The sequence below is a fragment of the Anomaloglossus baeobatrachus genome, chromosome 3 (assembly GCF_048569485.1).
Source record: "Anomaloglossus baeobatrachus isolate aAnoBae1 chromosome 3, aAnoBae1.hap1, whole genome shotgun sequence".
Lineage (NCBI taxonomy): Eukaryota > Metazoa > Chordata > Amphibia > Anura > Aromobatidae > Anomaloglossus > Anomaloglossus baeobatrachus.
The window spans coordinates 412,814,885-412,840,462 of record NC_134355.1 but is presented as its reverse complement, the minus strand read 5'-3'; the positions used below and the strand labels follow the sequence as shown (position 1 = coordinate 412,840,462).

The window sequence follows — 25,578 nt, the reverse complement described above, 5'->3', positions numbered from 1 at the left end:
GTCTGCACTCGATGCAAGCATGTTGCGTATTTGGAAGCCAAGGTAACTGATCTAAATAAGCAGCTTGCAACACTAAGGGGCATTGCAAACCTGGAGAGGAGTTTAGAGCTCACTGAGCTTTCTCTGGCTGGGGCCAGTGATATGGAGGAGGGTGGAGGTGGGGAAGATCAGGACCCAGAAGTAGGTAGCTGGGTAACAGTTAGAAGAAGAGGTAGGGGGAAAAGTGTCAGGGAGCCTAGTCCAGACCTGGCACAACCTAGTAAATATGCCTGTTTGGCTGATATTAGGAATGAAGGGCCTGGACTAGGGTCACTACAGCAGGATGTTGCTCCTAGCAACCAGGAAAACAACTGCTGTAGGAAGGAGGGAAATAGGAGTGCAGCAAAGCCCAGACAGATGTTGGTGGTAGGGGACTCTATAATTAGGCGGACAGACAGGGTCATCTGTCGCCGAGACCGTGAATGCCGAACAGTGTGTTGTCTGCCGGGTGCTCGGGTTCGGCATATTGCGGATCGGATAGACAGATTGCTGGGTGGGGCTGGGGAAAACCCAGCGGTCATGGTGCACATTGGTACTAATGACAAAGTTAGAGGCAGGTGGAAGGTCCTTAAAAATGATTACAGGGAACTAGGAGAGAAGCTGAAGTCCAGGACCTCCAAGGTGGTGTTTTCAGAAATACTACCGGTGCCACGAGCGTCACTAGAAAGACAGCGGGAGCTTAGGGAGATAAATATGTGGCTTAGAAATTGGTGCAGGAAGGAAGGGTTCGGGTTCATGGAGAACTGGGCCGACTTCTCAGTCGGCTACAGGCTCTACGGTAGGGACGGGCTGCACCTCAATGGGGAAGGTGCAGCTGTGCTGGGGGAGAAAATGGTCAGACGGATGGAGGCGCTTTTAAACTAGGATCGGGGGGGAGGGAGGGTAGTGGAGCAAATAAGGTGAGAGAGCAGATAGAGACAGTGAGACGGTAGGGGTCAATGAAGGATTAGGGGGGGATGGGACATACAAGGAACGTAGGGAGGCTAGGAGTAATAAAGGTGTTAATAGGATTAAATGTCTTCTGGCAAATGCAAGATGTCTTTCAAACAAAATGAATGAATTGGAGACTCTTATGTCAACCATGGATTATGATGTGGTGGGCATGATGAAAGCCATGACTGGGTGACAAACATACAGGGTTATAGTACATTTAGGAAGGACAGGAAAGGCCAAAAAGGTGGTGGGGTGTGTATATTTATTAAATCTAACCTAAAACCTGTGTTGTATGATGACATTGAGGGGAACAGCAACAATGTAGAGTCAGTATGGGTAAATGTACATGGGGAGGGGAATAATGGAAAAATGCTAATTGGAGTTTGCTATAAGCCTCCTAACATACCTCAACAAATAGAGGGTGAAATGCTGGAACAAATTGAAAAGGCAGCTAATAATAATAATCGGGTTCTTATTATGGGGGATTTCAACTATCCAGACATACAGTGGGACATAGAATCTTCTGGTTCTGCTAAATGCTGTAAGTTCTTATCTACTATTCAAGAGCATTTCCTCTCTCAGATGGTAGGTGAACCGACCAGGGGAGATAATTTGCTAGATCTGGTCCTGTCAAATAGACCGGATACAATTACAGGTCCGGGAGCACTTGGGCACCAGCGATCATAATATGGTAAGCTTCAACATAATATTCAATAGAACATTTCAAAGGGGGAATGCTAAAACCTGGAATTTTAGGAAAGCTGATTTCAACAAATTAAGGGAAGAGCTTAAATGTGTAGATTGGGACAAAGTCATGGTAACTGGGGATACCGAACATAAATGGGGAAAGTTTAAGAATATGCTACTAGAGTCCTGTAAAAAAACGTATACCCTCTGGTAATAAAATGTCCAGGAATAAAAAGAAACCACTATGGATAAATAAGACTGTACAAAGTATAATAAAACAAAAACAAAGGGCATTTAAAATCTTAAAGGCTGAGAATACAGAAATAGCATTTCAGAAGTATAAAGATATCAATAGGAAATGTAAAAAAGAAATCAAACAAGCAAAATTAGCTACTGAAACAAAAATCGCCAATGACATTAAAATAAATCCCAAAATCTTTTATAAATACATTAATGCCAAAAGGAAAACAAAGGATAGTATCGGCCCCTTAAAATATAATAACAAGTTAGTTATAGAGGACAAACAAAAGACAGATATTAAATAGGCATTTCTCATCTGTATTCACCAAGGAACTGACTGTACCAGGGATCATTCAACAAGTGAAAAATCAAAGTTCACCACCCAATATAATTAATTTAACACAAGATGAAGTACGCCTACGTCTGAGTAAATTAAACATTGACAAATCCCCAGGGCCAGATGGCATTCATCCACGAATATTGAGGGAATTGAGCTCCGTAATCGACAGACCGCTGTATCTCATCTTTTTAGACTCACTTGTAACAGGGTTGGTGCCTCAGGATTGGAGGATTGCTGATGTGGTACCGATATTTAAGAAAGGTAAGAGGGTAGATCCAGGCAACTACCGTCCAGTAAGCCTGACATCAGTAGTATGCAAAGTTTTTGAGGGCATTTTAAGGGATGACATGCAAAAATATATTGCAGAAAATAATATGATAACTGACAAACAGCATGGATTCATGAAAGATAAGTCGTGTCTAACCAACCTGTTGGGGTTCTATGAGGGGGTAAGTTCAAACCTGGATATTGGTAATGCAGCTGATGTGATTTATTTGGACTTTGCAAAGGCATTTGATACTGTACCACATAATAGCCTTATACTAAAGCTCCAGAAGCAAGGACTAGGGGACACAATATGCAACTGGGTAAGGAATTGGCTAAAAGATAGGAAACAAAGAGTAGTCATAAATGGTACATTCTCTAAATGGGCTATAGTCAGCAGTGGGGTGCCGCAGGGATCTGTGCTTGGACCGATTATTTTTAATCTCTTTATTAATGACCTTGTGGATGGGATTGATAGTACAGTGTCAGTCTTTGCCGATGACACCAAACTATGTAGGATATTAAAAACTGACCTGCATAGTACAATATTACAAAAAGATCTGGATAAGATGTCAGAATGGGCAGATACTTGGCAAATGAGATTTAATGTTGATAAATGTAAAGTAATGCACCTAGGACGGAGTAATCCTATAGCTGCGTATACATTAAATGGAAGTAAACTCGGGACTACAGAACAGGAGAAGGACTTGGGTATTCTCATTACAAATAAGCTGAGCAGCAGCACTCAATGTCAAGCAGCAGCTGCTAAAGCAAACAAGATTTTAGGGTGTATAAAAAGAGAGATTAGATCCCGTGATCCCAACGTATTGTTACCCCTCTATAAATCACTTGTAAGGCCACATCTGGAATATGGGATCCAGTTTTGGGCTCCACATTTTAAAAAGGACATTCAGAAGTTAGAGTCAGTTCAAAGGCGGGCAACTAGACTATTACAAGGAATGGAAGGCCTCCCATATGATGACAGGTTGAAAAAGTTAGATATGTTTAGCTTAGAAAAAAGACGTCTCAGAGGAGATCTCATTTATATGTATAAATACATGTGTGGTCAATATAAAGGACTGGCACATGACTTATTTCTTCCAAAGACAGTACTAAGGACCAGGGGGCACTCACTGCGAGTGGAAGAAAAGCGATTCCAACAGCTAAATAGGAAAGGGTTCTTTACAGTTAGAGCAGTCAGACTGTGGAATGCCCTACCACAAGAGGTAGTAATGGCAGATACTATAACAGCTTTTAAAAAAGGGCTGGATGATTTCCTCAGTACACAAAATATTGTTAGTTATAAATGACTTAGTGACTAAATGTAGAACTGGTGGAGGAAGGTTGAACTAGATGGACCTAGGTCTTTTTTCAACCTAAGTAACTATGTAACTATGTAACATTGTATATCTTGATACTAATGTTCTGCAAAAAGCTTTTGTCCTAAAAAGGAGTAAAAAAATTACTTGCAGGGAAGTATCTAGGTGTACTAGTAGATGATCACAGACTGTACTTTTATATATTTAAGAAATCATTGTCCTTCTTTTGAGTGTATGTACTAGAAGGCATTTTATTCGTTATGTATATTGAGTGGAAGGTATGTGGCTTCTTTGTTGAAGGCTTGTATCATCTGTATTCTCATTTTTCCACCATTTTCAAGCGGTGTCATGCCGCCCCAAATCCACTCAAAGCTTGAACACACGTTTATGGAATTTTAGTAGGGGACAAAAAAAAAAAAAGACTATCCTTGTTTTCAGATGATGCTCTTTTAACTGTAAGGGCCAACAAGCCAGGCCAGTAGACAATACAAATAAGCCTGAAACTCTCCATTTGAATGTCCCGCAGATGTTTATTTTGCACACAGTATATATTCCACCTTTAAATAGCTTCAGTTAACTTGAAATGCCTGAATACCCTTTTAAAATGCCTGAATTCCCTATAGGGTTCTTAAAAGGAATCCAGGGCTCAATTCTCACACTTAATTACTTTATATAATACATACCAAAGTCAGAAATCAAAATCTACCGTGCATCCGAAGAGCATACTGGCCTGGCCTGGCCTCCACTACTGGCTTATAGTAAGTGGATAGGGAAAATATCATGGGTGTGCCCAGCTTAGGGAAGCCCTCTTGCAAGTCTGGGACCAGAAGGTCACAACGCCTTATTATGCACGTCTGCTGCTTGCATTTAAATGTAACTATTTTCTTTTGGTGCTGTAGGGGTTAAGGACACTTTTCTGTGTAGCTATCCTTATCCTATCTGTAGCTATAAATGGTCACATGTCTTACCATCAAATGCTGGTTATAGAATCTTCATTTCTAAATTATCCATGTTGGAAGGAGCCAGTCTGTGGAAGAAGCTGAGGTGTCATGATAATTGAAGCTGTGTTGTTTAGCTGCATTGGAGAAGTTTGGAAAATTTTCCTTATTGTATCTATTTTTTTCCCTGTCTGTCTCCCTTTCCTTGTTTTGCATTATTGTAGTGGTGAGACAAGTGCTTCCGCCGGCCTTCTTACTAGCCAGGGTGGCTTCAGGGTAAGCCAGGGATTAGGCACGTGATTGACGACGAGGGGAAGAACTTGTATAGTGATGTTAGAGTTTACAGGGAACAGCCTTAGGCGAATGTAGGAAGTGACCCCACTGCCCTCTACCTAGAGCCTGGGCCCATGGTTGTATTGTGTTTCCGGTGTACCCTGTGTGTTGCAGCACTCAACATAGGGCTCCCTTGTACCTTGTGTAACTCTGGTAGTCACTTCATGACAGAAAATTAGCGTTTCTAAATCCCTAACTCACTTCTTGGTCCTCTATAAAGATGTTGTTAGATGTTACCCTTTTAGGCCCTATTGCTTTCACAAGAGATATGTTACACCTTCTATTTTCCGCTACCGTCTGGTTTTCTTCACAGAACTATAATCCAGAATTAGGCACATGCATAATATGCATTACCACATAATAAGGTGGATTTAATTGACACGGTGTGGACTCTTCGGGAAGCTCATTAAATTATTAATTGGAGCCCTCTTTTCTAAAATTGTTCATAGTTTGTCTTGTTTGTTTGGTTTTTATTACATATCTATATGTAACATCCTGCTATTTTTCCATACTTTATCTTTGTGGCAATGTAATCGTCTAGATTATTCCCTATTCCAGTCTTATTTCCACTTCCTATGTCACTATCTGTTGTAGGCTTTTTATTACTACTGATATTCCTCAGATTGGGAACTGTACGACGTTAAATATCGTATATGATGACCTTTTTCTGTACACGTTTTAGAGATGTTCTATCATTTTCATTACTACATGTGAATTACTGTATATATTAGTATTTGCCTCTAATAACCGTGGTTCTTCTGCTGACATTTATATGCGTCTATGCATAGGGCTATGATAACTGTATGGCGCAGGCAGATCGCAACATTGCCTGTCTCAAGAACGGGGGCCTCTGTCCTGCCTGGCGCGAAGACTGTTGTCAAAGGAAACATGGGCGTACGTGCCTGGCTCACTCTATGCTCTTTGCAGCTTGGGAAAACTGTTTCTGCCAGGCCAGTGCAATAGAAGGGTTTATATTTAAGGCATACAAACAATCTACACTGCAAGGAACACTTGCACAGTGTCTTGGGCAAACATGACAAGTAAAAGGCACAGATATTTCCAGTGCCTTTTAATGAATCCGTTTTATTATCCTATACATTTTTTCCTTGATGTTTCTTTCAATAAATAGGAAACATTTTTTATACAAAACTTTTATTGCAAATTACCCTTAGTAATGTGCTTGTGTTAGAGCGAGAAAAGTTCAATTCCTAATTGGTATGGTGAAAATAATTTTAATATTTGTCACAACGTATAACATTTTGCGAAATCTAGAGAAATGAGACTCGGCAATGTAAAAAATGCAACTTTATGAGACGGTTACATTCTATGAAAACAGGAAAATAAATAATGACTCATTTATTGAAGACGGTCTAGGTTTACAAAAAAAATGACAGTGTTCAGAGGACATACATTTACTAGCTATTTATATCAAAATAGAAAAAAATGATGTATACAACACAAATAAAATGGATCTTGCATAGACTAGATATATCAGAGAAAATTGCTTTAATATGCAGTTGGCTGTAATATAGCAAGTCTTGCTGCCACTGCAAGCTGTGAAGTTTTGCAAACACTTTCAACATAATTTAAAGAGGTTTTCGGTGGTTTAGAATATAGTTATTTTTGTTTAGCTTTGTTTTATAGAAAGACTCCTACTTTTGCCCATGAGCCATCACCGGTATTGCAGATTATCCACCTTTTTTTTTTTAATTTGAATGAAATGCAATACTAGTTATATGCTACACAGAAGAATGGCACTGATTCTTTATCAAAATAAGACTGGACGGGTTCTTTATTTAATAATTCTGTAACTTTTAAAATGGTTATTATTAATTCAGGTTATTATAATGTCCAGCAACATTTGATTGGATAAACTTTAACTTGCTTCTCCTGTTATAATAGGTTTGTACAAAGTGGGTTTGAGAATAAAATAGTCCAAATTAATTTACCAATAAAACCTTTCTACAGCTTGAACGTAACTTGATTGCAGAGAATAGTGCGGATCACACTGAAGTCAAAGTGGTTTTTATTGACTTCCCCCATCCATCCTATGTAACTATTACCGGTGACATTATCCATGATCGCCTCTATGAACACAAGTGTTCTTTGTCTTCAGTCTTTTTTTTGAATTATACTCATGTACCGTATTTTTAGGACTATAGGACGCACCCTGGTTTTAGAGGAGGAAAATAGGAAAATAAAATTTTAAGCAAAAAATGTGGTTATCACACACTCTTATGGGGCGAGGTTTTGCTGCTGATGCTGTTATGGGGGTAATGTCCCTAAATTCTCTACTAAGGTACTGCATCCTGGTAATGATCCTTTTGCCTTGTATATGATCCCCATCCTTGTATATATGTCTATCATCCTGGTATAGCCCCCATCCTGTTATATACCCCCATCCTCATAAATACCCCTATCCTGCTATATACCCCCCATTCTGCTAAATACCCCTATCCTGCTAAATAACCCCATCCTGCTATATACCCCCATCCTGCTCATAATATACCCCCATCCTGCTCATAATATACACCCATCCTAGTATATGCCCTCATCCTGCTATATACCCCTATCCTGCTATATGGCCTGTATACTATGGCACAGAAAAAAATAAACATTTATACTCGCCTTTCCTCGCTCCAGCAGCATCAATCATCTTCCTCTCTGTGTGAGCAGCAGCGCCGCTAACCTGTGTGGAGCCGTTCCCCTGCAGCCTCGCTATGTCCTCCTGTCTGCCGGCTCGCGATGTGTGTTGAGACTAGCGGTGCGCACAGGAATGACGTCATCGCTGTGCCCACCGCTCTCTACACAGATCAGCTGGCCGGCAGACAGGAGGACATCGCGATGCTGCAGGGGAACGGTGAGTATACCTTACTTATTCACTGCCACCCACGCTGATGATGATGCGCGGGGGGCAGTGAATACAGCCGCACATGATCACTCCAGGCTGTAGTTGCCAGGGGTGATCATGCTGCCAGTTTTTTACTATGCGCGCACCCCCCGCCCATCATCCCGCCCACCTGTCAGCGCCGGTTTCAGCGCTGAGAGATGATGGGTGGGAGGATGCATATAAAATGAGCGGGCCCACGTGGTCACAGCAGGTGCTGCTACAGCCTGCTCGTGCCGCCGATGACCCTCATTCCCCGCAGTCCTACATGCAGACTATAAGACGCACCAGCCCACTTTCCCCCAACATTTGGGGGGGAGTGCGTCTTATAATCCGAAAAATACGGTAGGTATCTATAAATGTAATCTTATCTGCTAGATCCGTAACCTTTGTTCACCAGTTTACTATTGTGTTATGCAGGTCATACAAACCATTCAATCTTAGCGAGAAGTCAAGATTCATTGGTAATTTGAATCGTACCTCGATTACATGTGGAATTTGCACGTTTGGTTTTTTTACCATTAAGAAATGGGATTACCTTTAATAACCTAAAATATGTAAACAGGTCATAAAATATAATTTGGGTTACTCTCATTTATATGCTTAACACAACAAAAATCTGTATACAGTTAATTTACAGTCATATGTACACCACATAATACAAAACATAATACAAAGTGGTTTGCAGGTAGGCTGCCACGAAGACTGCAAGTATGTGTCTGCAGCCAGGCACAACTTTGGGTTTCTGTATATGGTACTTCACAGTTCCAGTTATTTACATACAAATAAAGGTTACACACAGCAGAAAGTTTCTCAAAGGCCGTGTCAAAGCTGCCTTGAAGTCTTGTAGATATGGGTTTCAATAATTCCCTTTAGTAAAGTAGTCCACTTTCTAGAGTATTGCTTAATTTCCAATCGACATGGCGGCAGATATGAGCCTTTAATCGTGTTTTTTAATGTTTATTGCTCTTGCAACTTTTTCCATAATGAAAGGAGCTTTTTAGATTTGTATTTAAAAGTCAACTGGCCGAATCATCATTGTTGTTGCTTTCAGAGAATACCCTGATCCTTTCCAATAGTACCATTTGATTCCATTAAATTTATTTGTATTCTGCCCCAAAGAGTAATACATCCCATTCAAGTTGGAGGGGCCACAGGCATCAAACCACCAGCCTGTAAGAAAATTCATCAAAAGATTAACTCCATAGTGCATTGGTTAAGTAACTCAATAAGACATATTTTATTCTAATTTTTAATTACTAAGTGTTGAGATCTATTTTATTTAAAACATGAGTGTCGCTTTACTGTTTATTTTCTTAAATCAATGGTACACATGAAAATAAGTAACTGTGTAATATATATTTTAGCGGACAAATTTGCTTCTTTCTCCTTTTTTTACTGATATTTAATTTTCAAAAATTCTCAGGTTTTACTGGGGGATTGTCTTTAGTGAATAGAGATTTTTATATTGTTAAAATGGGTGGGGGGCTCCGGTGAGTGTACTAAGGTGTTCCATGGTGGGCTGTGTATACATATTGTTATAGGTATTATGATCTGATCGGCCGCCTGGATGGTGGAGGGTCTCTGTGGATTCTCCTTAGACAGTGACATGTGAATCATACCCTATGGTAGGGGAATTAATATGGAGATTGTAACCATTGTCTGATGGGTGTCCCCGGACACTCTCCACCACTATCATTATTGTCAGCATTATTGTGGTTGGTGGACACCACCGTTTGTATGCCCCTCTGTGTATGCTTATCCCCATGCCTTGCACTGGCACCAATAAATATACATTTTCAATTGCATTGGATGTCTGATCGCCTCCTTTTTTCTGTTGTATTGTTAAAATAAGACATGGCAGTTGGTTTTGATCTATGCAGAAAGGGAGAGGGGGAAGGAGCTCTGTCTCTAGCTACTCCTCTGCCTCTAGTTCCTCCCTCTTCCTCTAGCTCCTCCCACCTCTCTTCCCCTCCGTACTATGATAGAATCTGGTCACTGTCAACTGCCATCTCTTATCCCAGTAATTTAAAATCTGTATACATTGAAGACAGATTTTATCTGGGACTTGAGAATTTCAGTCTAGGAAGCAAACTAAGCAAATGTGTCTGCTAAGCTATATTATAAAATTTCTTATTTTCATGTGTACTTTTTATTAAATATAAATTTAAAAAAATAGTTATGCTCTAAATGTGTAGAATTATTTACACTTCACCACAAATCTGATTTTCAAACAATTGAAAAATCTTTTGCTGCATTTGGCCAGGTAGAAGTTTAATTTAAAGTTTTCTTGTTGCAACATTCAAACCTCCTTTGGCGATTTAAGATAATTACTAGGGGGATTCCCTTAGATTCCACTTGTGAATGTAGTCCGTGCCAACCCAACAAGGTGCACTGTGTACGCTGTGGCAATTTTTCTTTTAAATTTAATACACGCAGCTAGTAATGAGTGAGCTTTCCATGCTTGTGCGCTCAGTACTCGTAACAAGCAGTCGGATGCTCGGATGTGCTCCACTTGAATACCTGAGTATAATGAAAGTCATTGCTGAACTCTAGCTTTCTTCCAGAAGATTTCCCAGAAAAATACTCAGGTCCCACGTTGACTTTCATTATATTCTGGTACACGAGTCGCACCAATCCAAGCATTTAACTTCTCAATACGAGTACCGAACACCTGAGCATGGTAGTGCACTGCTCACTCATCAATACACCCATTAGAAGAGCATTGATGATAGTTCAGTAAAAGGATTTCCGCTGCTCTGGTCCTTCGTCTATCCAGAGCCCTGCATCCTGGGCCCCTCCTTGTTTTGACTAGTCTTCACATGTTGTCTTGACATGCGTTGTGTTATTATAATGTCACAGGGCTCAGTAATTGCCAGAGGTCACAAGGATACTTGCCAAGGAGATGAAGACTGCTCTGGTCCAACTACCACAGAGTATGGACCAGATGCCAGACTAGAGAAGCACTGATTTTTCTGCTTAGCTTTTGTATTAATACATTTTAAGACTTCTAAGCAGTTTATTTGAATTTGCTACAACATATTGCTATGACCTGTATGATATAAAACTTTTATAGACTTGCTTGAAAATTAAGCAAATGAGACCTAAATTGAATCAGAAAACTAGAGATGAGTGGGACCCATGGAAGTTCGGTTTGGCTGGTTCAGCCGGACTTTAGATGTATTTCTGTTCCTGACCCAGATTTGACTTGAACCCCATTGGAAGTTACTGATTGGGCAGTTTGGCACTCCACCCACATACAGCCAGCATTATACAGATCACTTCCGGGGTGGATGGGCGGCCTTTTTTTATTTTATTTTTTGTACACACTACATCAGATAATGGTGATTTTACCCCCAAGTGCGAGCCATTCAGACTCTGCAAGCGGCTCACACTGGGCCGAACACCAAGCGTACTTGAGCATAGCGATGCTCGATCAAGTGGTTTGCATATGTAAAGCACTCGAACACTGATTTTATTGTAAAGTTCGGTATGAACACTGAACTTTAATGTTTGGGTCCACTCCTCTCTACAGAAAACCTATTTTAGGCAGGGAAAAAAAAAATCACACATTTGGCTTAATGCAACTTCAATGTTTCTTTATAGGAAAGCAAAGTCCCAACTTATGACCGGTTTACCAAAATCTTTGGTTGTTAAAAAACAAAACAAAACTGAAGTTTTCCTGTAATCCCAGCCTGAAAGAGAGATTCTGATTTTACTGTCCAGAGGCAGGCATAACTTTCCTAAAAACATTTTGGCCATTTCAAGTTCCAAGTAAATAGCAGCATGCAAATGCCAGTAAAAATATGAAGACCATAAAATTGAAGACAGTTCCTACCTCCTGTCGCCATTTGTGAGCACTTGCAGATACATTTGTCGTTGTCTGCATCCTTTGTGCTAAACTCATTTCCTGGTTGGCTTATACTGTTTATTTTGCCCGCTGTCCCAGTATATCCTTTGAGGTGAATCCTGCGGTAATTGAAAATGGAAAGAGAATTGGTGTTGGAAGTAAAGTGTTTTGCTGGTTCACATTAATGGAAAAATCTATCACCGTGTATATAGAAAGCTTTCCGTGTCTGGCTTCATATTGAATATGTTGGTTCCTGTTTTCTTGTTTCTTCCAACTTTTAGATATTGCTTTCTGTTATAAATGTGTATTATTATCTGTGACGGCAATACTTTTCACATTTACTGTTTACACCATAACCTCATAGACAGATCATCACAAGTAATGTTATAGTAAGTGTAAACTTGTCCTTGAACATAAATGCAGAAACAAGCCAATCCTCGGAAACATAAAGTGCCGGAGTTATTTATAAACTCTCCATCCATGATGTATCACATATTTGCTTATATTTCCAGAGGAAATGCCGTTTAGCAGCCTAATCTGTGGCATTTACTTGGAAGCTGTGCTATTGGCTGACTGTAATGACCCATCGCTGTCCTTTGCCCCCAAAAGCATTTGAGTGTCTGCCGTTAAAGAAATAGAAGTTCTGACTAGCACCAAATGACAAGGAAGGTTTAGTTTGGACTGAATATAGTGAGGGCTGAATGAGAAGAGTATTAATAAAGTAGACTTTGAACTGTCTTTTCTGCTTTGTCATGGCCCACAGCATGGAGTCGTAGTCTGGTATGGCTTATGGGCCGGTAATTCTTTTTACTAAACAAGATGTTGTTTATTATTATTCTATATTAAAAACTTGGGAACATGGGTAAGCCATTTTAAAACTGTAGCTTAAATTAATTTTATTATACTGTTTCTGTAAATGTAAACTGTCCTTTTAGTGTACAGTATATCACAAAAGTGAGTACACCCCTCATATTTTTTTTAAACCTTTATTATTATAGCTTTTCATCGGACAACACGGATGATATGACACTTTTATGCAATATAATGTAGTCAGTGTACAGCTTGTAGAACAGTGTAAATTTGGTCTGCCCTCTAAATAACTAACCACACAGCGAAAAATGTCTAAACCGCTGGCACCAAAAGTGAGTACACCCCAAAGGGAAAATGGTGTCACTTGACTCATTAGTTTTATAAGGTCTCAGGTGTGAATTGAGAGCAAGCGTTTGTTGTTATTGCTCACATACTCTCATACTGGTCACAGGAGCTACCTGAAAAAAACAAGAATTGTTGCTCTACATAAAGATGGCCTAGGCTATGAGAAGATTGCCAACACACTGAAACAGCTGCAGCTTAGTGGCCAAGAGCTGTGGTTTATCCAGACATGTTTCACTCAGAACAGGCCTTGTCATAGTCGACCAAAGAAGTTGAGTACACATGCTCAGCATTATATCCAGAGGTTGCCTTTTCATAATAGACATATTAGTGCAGTCAACATTGCTGCAGAGGTTAAATGGGTGGAGGGTCAGCCTGTCAGTGCTCAGACTATACACTGCACACTGTGTCAAATTGGTCTACTTAGCTGTTGTCCCTGACGGAAGTCTCTACTGAGGATAATGCACTAGAAAGCCCACAAATAGTTTGCTTGTAGAAAAGCAAAGAAAGGACATGGATTACTGCAACCATGTTCTGTGGTCTAATGACACCAAAGATACATTTATTTGGTTCAAATGGTGTCTATCATCAACCAGGTGAGGAGTACAAAGACAAGTGTGACTTGCCTACAGTGAAGCATGGTTGTGGAAGTGTCATGGTTTTGGGCTGCATGAGTGCTGCTGGCTGTTCATTGAGGGAACCATGCGTGCCAACATGTACTGTGACATACTGAAGCAGAGCATAATCCTCTCCTTTGGAAACTGAGCAATATTTAAACATGATAATGACCCAAACACACTTCAAAGATGACTACTGCCTTGCTAAAGAAACTGGGAGTAAAGGTGATGGACTGACCAGGCATGTCCACCTGAACCCTATTGAACATCTGTGGGGCATCAAATGGAAGGTTCAGGAGCACATGGTCTAACATTCACCAGCACTGTGATGTCATTATGGAGGAGTGGAATAGGATTCCAGTGGGAACCTGTGAAGCTTTATTGAAAACCATGCCCAAGAGATTTAAGGTATTGCTTGAAAATAATAGTGGCCACACAAAATATTGACATTTTGAGCACAACTTAGCCATTTACTTTAGGGGTGTAGTCGTTTTTGTTTCCCGCACTTTAGACATGAATGGCTGTGTTTTGAGTTATTTAGCGGGCACACCAAATTTACACTTTGATACAATGTAAAGTAGTTAGTGTAAAGCTGGAATAAAAGTGTCATATCTTCAGTGTTGTCCCATGAAAATATATAATAAAATATTTACAAAACTGTGGCGTATTCACTTTTGTTATATGCTCTATATCTGTCATTGAAAAATATCTGCAGTGGGTCTGAAAAATTACGTGTCAGCTCATAACGATTCTAGTACAATGACTGAAACCCATAATATTAGTCTCGGTAAGTAACCAACCAATAGAGCAGAATACTGGAAATTACATATTGTATTTTAACCTCAGCATCTACTGTCTGAACATAGCAAAAGATAGTAGACTGATTTTAGCGTTTTTTGAGAACTTGCATCCTAACATTTACTGTGCTTGCCACTGTTGACCAGTAGACGTCTATGTATTCATGATATGCACATTCCTCTGCATTTAACCACTGATTGACAGACGTCTACTGATGCAACATAGGGAGAAATCTTTAATCGTAGTATACATGTCATAAACACAATTTCTGCAGAGCACAGACAACACGGTGTCTACTAAGATATATGTTTTCAAAACCAGCCCCACAATAATGTAAGAAACCACTAATCTTGTCTTTGATTACTTTATCCTGTCCTCAAAGGGCTGACCAGTTCCATTGACATTTCACATTTAATATAGGCATCCTTTTTATTGATTTTAAAGGGGTTGTGCAGAACTTGACTATTGATACTCATCCCATAGCATTGGTCATCAGTTCGAGATTGGCTGAAATCTGCTCTGGCAATGATTGAATGGGAGATAAAGCACAGTACTTGGTAGTGGCCAATAAACAATGTAGGGGCCTATGTTCGTCCCGTGCTTGGCTTATATCCCGCCGCTGCCAGATCAGATTTCAGCTAATCCGTGTAGGTGATGACATATGCTTGATTCTCTCTATTGCATCAATCGTTATGTCATCAATCGTTAAGTCCCAGGCAACCCCTTATATATCAGATTGGATTGATAGATAACTTGAGCTATTGCTGTGTGAAATAGTTGCTATATTTTATGCCATTTTGTGTGAAGATTTGTATATTCTATTCTTTTCTTGCGCGGCAGTACAGAGCAGAGTTGCTGGTTATGTAGGCAAACACTTCCATTCTGTGACACAGGTTATCTCATTTTATATACTAATTTTCATTCTGTCTCACAGATTCTCACCTGTATTTCTGGGCCTCTGTTCCTAAATAAAATTGGTCATAGAGTGAATAGGCTTCATTTCCTTCCCAGTCTTTAAGCTGAATCTTGAGAACATAGCGCTGTAAATTTGTTAGTTGTGAGACGAGCTCATTGCCCAGCCAGTATTCTCCAGATGGGTCACCAAATCCCTAAGAAACAATTATCATTTCATAAATATCTTCGGTAAAAAAAAACAACAAATGTTTGTGCATTATATGTTTTGCAAAACTGCATCTTAGATTGCTTTTTTTGATCTTGGCTTTAAAGCACCACTTCTTTTTTTTTTTTTTTACATTGCACTGCTGGAGTGGTGCTTTAGATCCCTGACTGCCTTCTGGCAGTGTCATTTTATATCGCCACCAATCTGGCCGGCCTCTCACTAACTGTGACCTGCTGGCAGTTCCAGTATTTCACGGAGCGCGCCGGAGGTCACAACTCAATACAACTCTATGATAGCCTCGTTCTGGCTCTCATAGACTCGCATTGGGAGATTATGATGTTACTTCTGAATTTGGAGCAGTCAGAAGCTATGGGCACAAGATGGTATCGTGGGAATGGAGAGGTGCCTAAAAAAGATGAAGACAGAGGGTGAGTGTATGGCAGGGGGCTTAGATTTAGGGTATGTGCACATGCTGAGTTTTTTGTACAGAAATATGCAGATAGGAAAAATGACTGCTATCCTGTATAGTACAATTATATAGAATTAAATACAATTATATACAAAACCTTTTAGAGTGCAGAAGAAAAGTAAGGGAAAAATATTTTTTTGTATTTTTTATAATATTCCTTAAAGGGAACCTGTCACCAGATTTTTCCCTATACAACTAAAACTACCACCTTCTGCAGCTCCTCGGCTGCATTCTATGAAGGTGTGCCTTGTATCTGGCCCCCTTTTCAGACCGCAAAAACAACTTTATAAATATTACCTTTTCATATGTAATATTTTTTAGTAGGGCCTAAAGGGCGGGCTCTCTCCTTCGTTCCCCTTTCCTGCCGCTGTACGCTGTCCCCTGTGTTAATTTGAATTGATGACGACGGTCCCATCATCCTCCACGCTGTGCCGAAGGCTCGCGCATGTGCCGTTATCGTAGGCCGCTATCGCGGGCCTGTGCACAAACTATTTTGCAATTGGGTTTCACTTAAAATGTTTCACTAGGCTATTGCTGGCTGATCATTTGATGTCACCGGATTTGGCCAACATTTAGTCTAATGTATATGGGGTCCGTAACAGTATGACTGGAGAGTTTGTAACTGCTCTATCTTTTTCTGAGCTACTTTCAGCTGATTTATGACCACAGACCACATAAAAGTTGAATGTTAAGGAAACAAAGAACCTGTAAAAACCAAACTGTGCAACATTTTTAATGGAATCCAATTGCAAAAATATTTTTTTAGTCCCAAAAACTTGCATTTAAGTAAAAAAATAAATTTGTCCACAAAGCTGAAAACATCCCTTTAGCATTCACAACCCTATGCCAACAGTAACTGTCCTTTTATTTACCTTTTTATATTCTTTCCATGTTCTGTGGAAATCCACACTGCCATCAAAGCGTTTCTGAATAATGGTCCAACCACCACCGCCATTTTTCATGTCACAGTATGTCTGGAATAAGAGCATACATAATTTTTTTTTTAATTACAATATCATGCACATTGTTATAAAGTAGAAATAAGAAAAAATATCACCTGTTGTAAAGTGTTAAAGGCAGAAAAAATTCTGAAGTTTTACATTTACAATGATCAAAATATATATATATATATATATATATATATATATATATATATATATATATATATATATATATATATTTAAAGTCGCTATAACTGTACTGCAATCCTGCACATGTTCACGTTGTACACACAGTTTTTCCTGTCTAAGGCCAGAGTCATACTTGCGCGTATTTCGCGCAAGTCTCACAATGTATCACCCGGAATGGCCTGATGTTCTCCAGACAAGAGTATCTCGGCTGCATAGAAATACATGCAGCCAACCCGCTCCTGTCAGGAGAGTATGTGGCCGTGCCGGGTGATGCGATGCAAGACTCACACGAAATACGCACAAGTGTGACTCCAGCCTCAGGTCAATTCTAGGCAATTAATTTTAAATTTGTGCTTTTTTGGGGGGTGATTTTTCATTTTCACCTTGTTTTTTTTAATTTGCACATTGTTTAAAATGATTTTGTGTTCTCCCATTTGTTTGTTTTCTTTATGTTTGTAATTATGGGTTGTTCAGATGTTTCTGGGTGATTTCGTTATTTTTCAACTCTTTTAAAAAGTACTAATTATTAGGGGCAAATGTTCTTCATCCCTAACTCTGATTAATTTTTTTGTCTAAAATTTATTACGCCAATTTTGTGACACTTTAAAATTAGATAAAAAATTAAAAGCATTTTTGATTTTGCACAAAACTCCTAAACAAAGTGTGTTGTTTTAAAGGATTTGCTTTAAAAAAAAATCACAAAATAAAGAGATGACATAAAAAAATGCAAATGATAAATCGCCGCCATAATTTTTTTGTGAAAATTAGAACGTATTCAGAAAGCAGTTATTTTCCTGAACAAGAAAAAAAACAATCTGAGCTTTATCTGTGTTTTTCATAGTTACATAGGTTGAAAAAAGACCTAGGTCCATCTACTGTAGTTCAACCTTTTGAAGTTAATCAGATTTTCATCAGTATCATCAAGTTTGGTCCAAGTTTCATTATTTTATTTCCTGGATGTAAAAAAATTCTCCAGCTTCTTTTATCAAACAGTTCATGAAATACACACTGCTCATAGATCGCATCCAAGTGCTGTCCAATTTATTTATTTTTTAGCGGACTCAGACTTGCAGTGGCGAGTTTGATCTGACACTGGACAATATTAGATAAGACTGTGTGTTTTTGTATGGACCATTCGTCCCACTTAAAAATCGTGCTTGTGAACTATTGTATAGACTATCATAGGTGTGCGCAAGCTATCTGAAAAACATGGATAGCACAAATACGATAAAAAGTCAATCATCATCAGGTGAGACATATCGGTCTTACGACAGTTCTATTTTTAAAGGGGTTTTCCACTGATTTGACAACCCTTTCTCATTCCCCATGTTTGCCCCATAAAAATAAAAAAGCCTATACTACCCTCTGGTGCCAGCACTATTCCAGCTATGTCTGAACTTGCATTCCCGGAGCCCATGTGACATTATGACATGCGAGCCCCTCAACCAATCAGTACTGGCTGCATTATCCCCGCCTTTGGAGGATTAATTAACAGGAAGTGAGCTCCTGCGTCAAGAGGTGGGAAGCAGGAAGCTGGCTCGTGTGTCATAACAATGTCACTTGGACCCTGGGAACTCGAGACCAAACATCACTGGAACCTCAATGAGTATGTGCTTTTTTATTTTTATGGGGGCGAACATATTGACTGAGAAGGGGTTGTCCAATAGCAAACAATTCCTTTAAGCAACTTATCAAAATTCTTTGAGTTCGATTGACAAGTGCAGTGCAGTCTGATTATTCCCTGAAAAATATGTGCAACTTTTTTCTTTTTTTATTTAATGAAGTTTATAGTAAGACTTGCTGCATTCTTCTCAAGGATCTAAGATTTTATTTCTCCTCTGCCTGACACATGGCCTCATATTTCTGAAGCCTTGCCGCTTAGGAAGCCATCTAAGCTGGTTAGGAAAAAACAAGAGGGAATTCTGGAAACAAAATAGGGCACTTGCCTGTAGCATCTTATGAATGCAATCTGAACGGTATAAACAATGGAAAATGAAAACAGGATCTCCGTTTCATAGTTTCACTATATGAGCTTGCTCTAGCACACAATACTATGGGATACTGAGAAAAATATGTTTCTTTGAAAAAATATATATTACATCATTTGTAAATGTTTATACCAAGCTTATTATTTCCAGCCTGTTCAAAAAAATGTTTTTAGGCTTTTCTATTAAAAAATAAATAGAATATTGAAATATAGGCATACAGTATTAAACTAAAATTCCATACCTACATAAAAAGTTGAGCTGGCTCCTTTCGCAACCAATACATGTTTGCACATTATGGGCCCAATATATTGTCGCATTTGTGTACCTGCTTTTAATTTAATCATAATTTTTCTTTTATAAGTTTGCTCTTTTTTTAATGTCCATTTTATGAGCTTGCCTGTTCTTTTTATATAATATATATATATATATATATATATATATATATATACACTGTATATACACAGTTTCTTCAGTTTGGGATTTTTAGATGTTTCTAGCTGACTCATCAATTGCGACTTGATAAGGCAAATGTACACACCGTGCATTTTTTTTATGCGATTTTTCACAAGTATGCACCCAAATCTGCATGCCTATTCTGAAGCCGGCAAAGTCTGGGTTTTCTGAAGTGTCATGCCTAAGTTGCTTTTTTTCGGCATGTGAATTGCTGGTGCATTTTTTGCTGCATTTTGTAGTCCTTTCACACATTGACTTCATTAAAAAAACTCATGGCACAAACATGCACCCAAAATGCATGCGTTTTTTTGGAGTTCTTTTGTGCCAAAAGCTGCAGATTTCATGCAGCAAATTTCTGTGCCAATTCTGCAGTGTGGGCGCATACCCGAAACATTGTTAAATTCGGCTTACAGCTATTGGGTGAGCTGTAGTCGTTGCGTCATCACTGCAACAATTCAATAAAACATGTTTCATTTACTTTAGCTGTTAAGAGATAACAATCTCATTTGTCCTGTCCCTCCTTGGAACACATTACTGTGCTTGTGGTAGACTTTGTGCAAACGTCGCCCCAAAAGTCACAAATTGCACATACAATTTTTCCCACACTTGCCAGTATCGAAAAATGCCATGGAAAATGGGCATTGTTATAATAGTTTTGACCTGCAATTTTGAGACAGAATTATTAATGGGAAAAGCTGAAGGTTCATATATTGGTGTGACTGCATCCCTTAATAAGTTTGGAACAAATTATGACCTCTCTTTCTTTTACACCACTGTAAGTAAGGCTGGTCTGTAAATATATTAAAACCACCTTAATGTTTTTGGTTGCGCTTTCGTATTTTGTGTTTTTGTTATTTTTTTTCCCTCAAAAAAAGGATCAGAGAAAGTCTTGCCTAACAATATGTATCGTACTTTAAGTGCGAGTTCTTATATAAGGTAAAATCAGCATTTTTTTTTTTTACTAGTAGACCAATCATTACTGTTTTAAATTGTTAATGCAGTATATAAAAAAAAAATCAGGAAACTTTGCCAAGTGTTGAAGGAAGCATTGAATAAAGAGTCATCAGTTTTCACGAAACCTTAAGCGGCTGAGGTGTTAAATGACTTGCAGATGCACATCAAAATAGTTGTTCCCAGGGGAGCAACTGTTGGAGAAAGTAAGACTGCTGAGGGTACTTAAGAGCTCTTTGATTTTATATTTTATTTAGTAAGTGACCCTTTCTTTTACTCCAAGGTGAAAATATTACAATGTGGTGAATATCTGGACCACAGACATCAGTGTCTAGGAAAAGTAGACGGTCATTACATGACCAAATTCCTTTCTCGAAAAGCTTTTTATGGTGTCACTCATTAAAAGACACAAACTATCATTAATGGTCATGAAGTAGAACTGTCCTTAACTCTTAATGATGGAGTGTTGGTGACTTCTGACTAGACTACCCCACAAAAAAGAACCAATAACAGATTGAACATGAATAGCACCAACTTATACAGACACCACTGATAATGTTGGCATCCTTAAAATTGGTCAAGAAAATGAAGTATTTCTCTCAAAAAATTATTGCAATTATACATTGTGTTATGCACATGTTTATTTCCTTTTGTGTATTGGAACAAAAAAAGGCAAATTATACATTATTTTCACTCAAAACCTTGAAAATGAGCCGAGCAAAATTTTTGGCACCCCCAACTTAAAATTTGGTTGCACACCCTTTGGAATAAATAACTGCAATCCCTTCCTATAACCATGATTGAGATTCTTACGCCACTCAACTATAATTTTGCACCACTCTTTTGCAAACTGCTCCAAGTCTCTCATAATGCTTTCTCCCAACAGCAATGTTAAGATCTCTCCACAGGTGTTGAATGGGATTTAGATCCAGTCTCATTGCTGGCCACGCAAAAACTTTTCAGCTCTTTGTTTCCATCTATTTATGGGTGCTTCTTGAACTATGTTTGGGGTCTTTGTCTTGCTGAAAGACTCGACCTAGGATGCAAACCCAGATTTCTGACAGTAAGTGCTATATTGCGACCCAGAATCCGTTGGTATTCTTCAGATTTCATGATGCCTTGCACACAATCAAGGCATCCAGTGCCACAGGCAGCAAAACAACCCCAAAACATCTTTAAACTTCCATATTTGACTGTAGGTACTGTGTTCTTTTATTTGTAGGCCTCATTCCATTTTTGGTAAACAGTAAAATAATGTGCTTTACCAAAAAAGCTCTACCTTGTTCGCATCTGTCTAGAAGACTTTTTCCTAGAAGGGTTTTGGCTTGCATACATTTTGGCAAACTGCAATCTAGCTTTTTTAATGTGTCAGCATATGTTCTGTGTAAGCAGTGGGTTTCTCCTGTGTCTTCTGCCATTGTATTTCATTTCATTCAAACATTGATGGATATTTTGTGCTGACACTAATGCACCCTGAGCCTGCAGGACAGCTTGAATTCCTTTGTAACTTGATTGGGGATGCTTATCAATCACTTGGATTATCCTGAGTTGCAACCTTTCATCAATTTTTCTCTGCTGTCCACGTCCAAGGAGATTTGGCTACAGGATCATAGGTTGTAAATTTCTTGTTTCATGTTGAGCACCATGGACAACTGAACATCAAGATCTATGAAAATGGTCTTGTAACCTTGAGATTGTTGATATTTTTCAACAATTTTGGTTCTCAAGTCCTCTGACAGTTCTCTTCTCTTTCTGTTCTCCATGCTTATTGTGACCCACAAAGACAATACAATGCAAAGACTGAGTCAACTTGTTCCCTTTTTATCTGGCTTCAGCTATGGTTTCATTATTGCCCACACCTAATACTTGCCTCGGGTCAGTTTGAACGGCATCACATGCCCATGATGCCACTCTTCATAGGAGATTCAAATAGGGGAACAACTTGCAAGTGGCCACCTTAAATACCTTTTCTCATGATTGGATACACCTGCCTATAAAGTTCAAAGCTCAATGACGTTACAAAACCAATTTAGTGCTTTAGTAAGTCAGTAAAAAGTAGTTAGGAGTGTTCAAATAAAAAAAAATTGATAAGGGTGCCCATACTTTTTCACCGGTCAAATTTTGTTTAAATGCACATTTTCTGTTAGTACAATAAACCTCATTTCAGTCAGAAATATTACTCAGTCCATCAGTTATTAGATATATGAAACTGAAATAGCTGTTGCAAAACCCCAAATTGTTATAAAGAAAAAAGGTTAACATTAATAGGGGTGCCCAAACTTTTTCATATGACTGTATGTTTGCAGATAATCAGAAATTGTAGTTTAAAAAAAAATTGAATGACTTTCTATATACCCAATTGACAACTACTTGGAGTTGGCTTACCTTGACCTGTTCAGTGGTATTTGCAATTATCAATGTGTAGATGCCATTTGAAGTCAGCCCAGATTTATAGGCTTCAGCACAGTCTTTGAATGTTATCTGTTCTTCTTTGGCAACAAATGACGATCTCGGCACTAAAATGAAATTGCAACAAAGACTTATGTCAGTAAATCAGCAATAATATGATCTGTCTCACATATGCACTACTGGGCGTAAAGTGGATGCGTCAACACTATTCATTTAGCTAAGGTTTCAACAAATCCTTTTCAATATGTTAGTACATATGGATATTCCCAGCCTAGTTAAACGAACTCAGTCAGCACAGAATGACTATTCAAACCAAGGGTAGGCAGACAGTTCATAGTCCTGGCCAAACATTTTAGTGCACCCTCTCACCTACTTGTTTGTCTTCCGACTCCTCTTCTTTGATTGACAGCGCTATCAACATAGAGCCAGATAAGGGCAGCAATAAATGGAAAACAAGCAAGTTGTAAGCACACTTAAATGTCTGGTCACACCATGATGCACCGAGCGCCTCTACCTGGTTTGAACACTCTTTCTGTGCTGATAGTCCATTTAAAGGGACTTTGTCCATCAGTACAAAATGACTGTTCAAACCATGCAGAGTCGCTCAGTACACCCTTGGCATGGATTAATAGTTCAGTGCACCTTTCCACCTTCTATTTATGAGAATGTTCACCACACTGCTTGCACATGCTGTGCTTTGTTTGAAAAGTCAGTTTGTGCTCACAGGCTCCTTTTACAGCAATGCTAATTCTAAAGTCATTGTTTACATGACCATATTTTCTCCTTCTAAGAAAAACTGTCCGATTATGATAATCAAACCTTGAGTTTGATCATAGTGGGATATGTTTTTGTTAGATGCAGAGAAAAATAAAATTAAAATAATTCTTCTCCATTATGTTGGTATTTGAAAATCTGATTTTTTTCCATGGACCCATAGATTTGAATGGCCAATTGCCAACTGAAGGAAATTGTGCATGCTGTGATAAGACATCTGCACTGCCTCATGCAATAATGTTGGTCAGAGGGCCATACGATGTTTGTTCGGATTTTACTCGGGCTAAAAATACGGTCGTCTGCACAAGCCCTAACTGTAACACACAGTGTCCGTCTATTACTAAGCTAAATATTAACCTAAGGGAAAAGCCAAAGGAAAAATGAAACATCTAGAAAGATACCCCAAATCTATCATACTGAGTGAGCCACAGTGGGAAATTTTCTGCATCTTCTCTCCGCCTTATCTAGTTCAAAGTATCTTAAATGTAAGACCGCATTAATGCATTTCCTTCAGTGTTTTTATCTAAGATCGTAAAAGTGGGTTTGAGGTTCAGAAACTGAATCATTTTAGAATAGATGCATTTTACTATGAAAGTTCTACTTTTATTGTAATATTCAGTTTCACATTCTATTTCTAATTTTTTGGCTTCCATGTTTTCCTTTTGTTGTTAATAAGACCAATTTACTTGTCTCTCCATCTTGGTTGAGTAGTCATTCAACAATGTCGACTGATATTCACTAATATTTCTGCTTGTTTGCCTTTAGAAAAGTTACTGGTCTTAATAGACGGAGTGTGTATATCTACCGTATTTTTCGGACTATAAGACGCAACGGACTATAAGCCGCACCCTGGTTTTAGAGGAAAATAGGAAAATAAAATTTTAAGCAAAAAATGTGGTCATGGCACACTGTTATGGGGCGAGGATCTGCTGCTGACACTGTTATGGGGGTAATATCCCCAAATTCTCTACTAAGGTGCCGCATCCTGGTAATGATCCTCTTGCCTTGTATATACAGTATATGTCCCTCATCCTGCTATATACCGTCATGCTGCCATACGACCGCATCCTGCTATATACTGGCATATGGCCGCATCCTGCTATATACCCCCATCCTGCTATATACCCCCATCCTGCTCATATACCCCCATCCTGCTCATATACCCCCATCCTGCTCATATACCCCCATTCTGCTCATATACCCCCATCCTGCTCATATACCCCCATCCTGCTCATATACCCCCATCCTGCTTATATACCCCCATCCTGCTTATATACCCCCATCCTGCTCATAATATACCCCCATCCGGCTCATAATATACCCCCATCCTGCTCATATACTCCCATCCTGCTGATATGCGCCGCTGAGTGGAGCCGTCCCCGTTACCCTGCTGCATCGCGATCATCTCCTGTGTCTGTGCCGGTGGCTGCGTGTGGACACGTGACGTCATCGCTGTGCGCGCCGCTAGTCTCCACCCAGCCGCCGGCACGGACACAGGAGATGATCGCGATGCAGCAGGGTAATGGGGACGGCTCCACTCAGCGGCGCTGCCGCTGACACAGACGAGAGGACGAGCGATGCTGCAGGGGAATGGTAAGTATTGTACAGTGATACACTGCTCCCCGCGCTGATGATGATGCGCGGGGGGCAGTGAATACAGCTGCACATGATCACTCCAGGCCGTAGTTGCCAGGGGTGATCATGTGGGCCGGCTGTTTATCCCCCGCCCATCATCCCGCCCACCTGTCAGTGCCTGCTTCAGCGCTGAGGGATGATGGGCGGGGAATGGGCATGCATATTAAATGAACGGGTCCACGTGGTCACGGCAGGCTGCTACAGCCTGCTCGTGCCCCCGATGACCGGCTCCATCACAGCACCCACATTCCC

General features: G+C 39.4%; 2 protein-coding genes across 2 annotated transcripts in view; one reads left to right on the top strand and one right to left on the bottom strand.

Moving 5' to 3' along the window:
* MCPH1 (microcephalin 1) overlaps positions 1 to 25,578 on the top strand; it is a 482,323-nt gene that overhangs the window by 197,980 nt on the left and 258,765 nt on the right. The window lies entirely within an intron of this gene.
* Positions 7,558 to 25,578, bottom strand: part of ANGPT2 (angiopoietin 2) — a 54,917-nt gene continuing 36,896 nt past the window's right edge. Inside the window, exons 5-9 of the mRNA XM_075340312.1 lie at positions 22,894 to 23,024; positions 16,859 to 16,960; positions 15,340 to 15,506; positions 11,819 to 11,949; positions 7,558 to 9,153 (exon numbers count right to left, since the gene is read on the bottom strand). Coding sequence (XP_075196427.1) covers positions 8,993 to 9,153; positions 11,819 to 11,949; positions 15,340 to 15,506; positions 16,859 to 16,960; positions 22,894 to 23,024 — 692 coding nt within the window. The 3' untranslated portion in view covers positions 7,558 to 8,992. The remainder of the gene's footprint in view (positions 9,154 to 11,818; positions 11,950 to 15,339; positions 15,507 to 16,858; positions 16,961 to 22,893; positions 23,025 to 25,578) is intronic.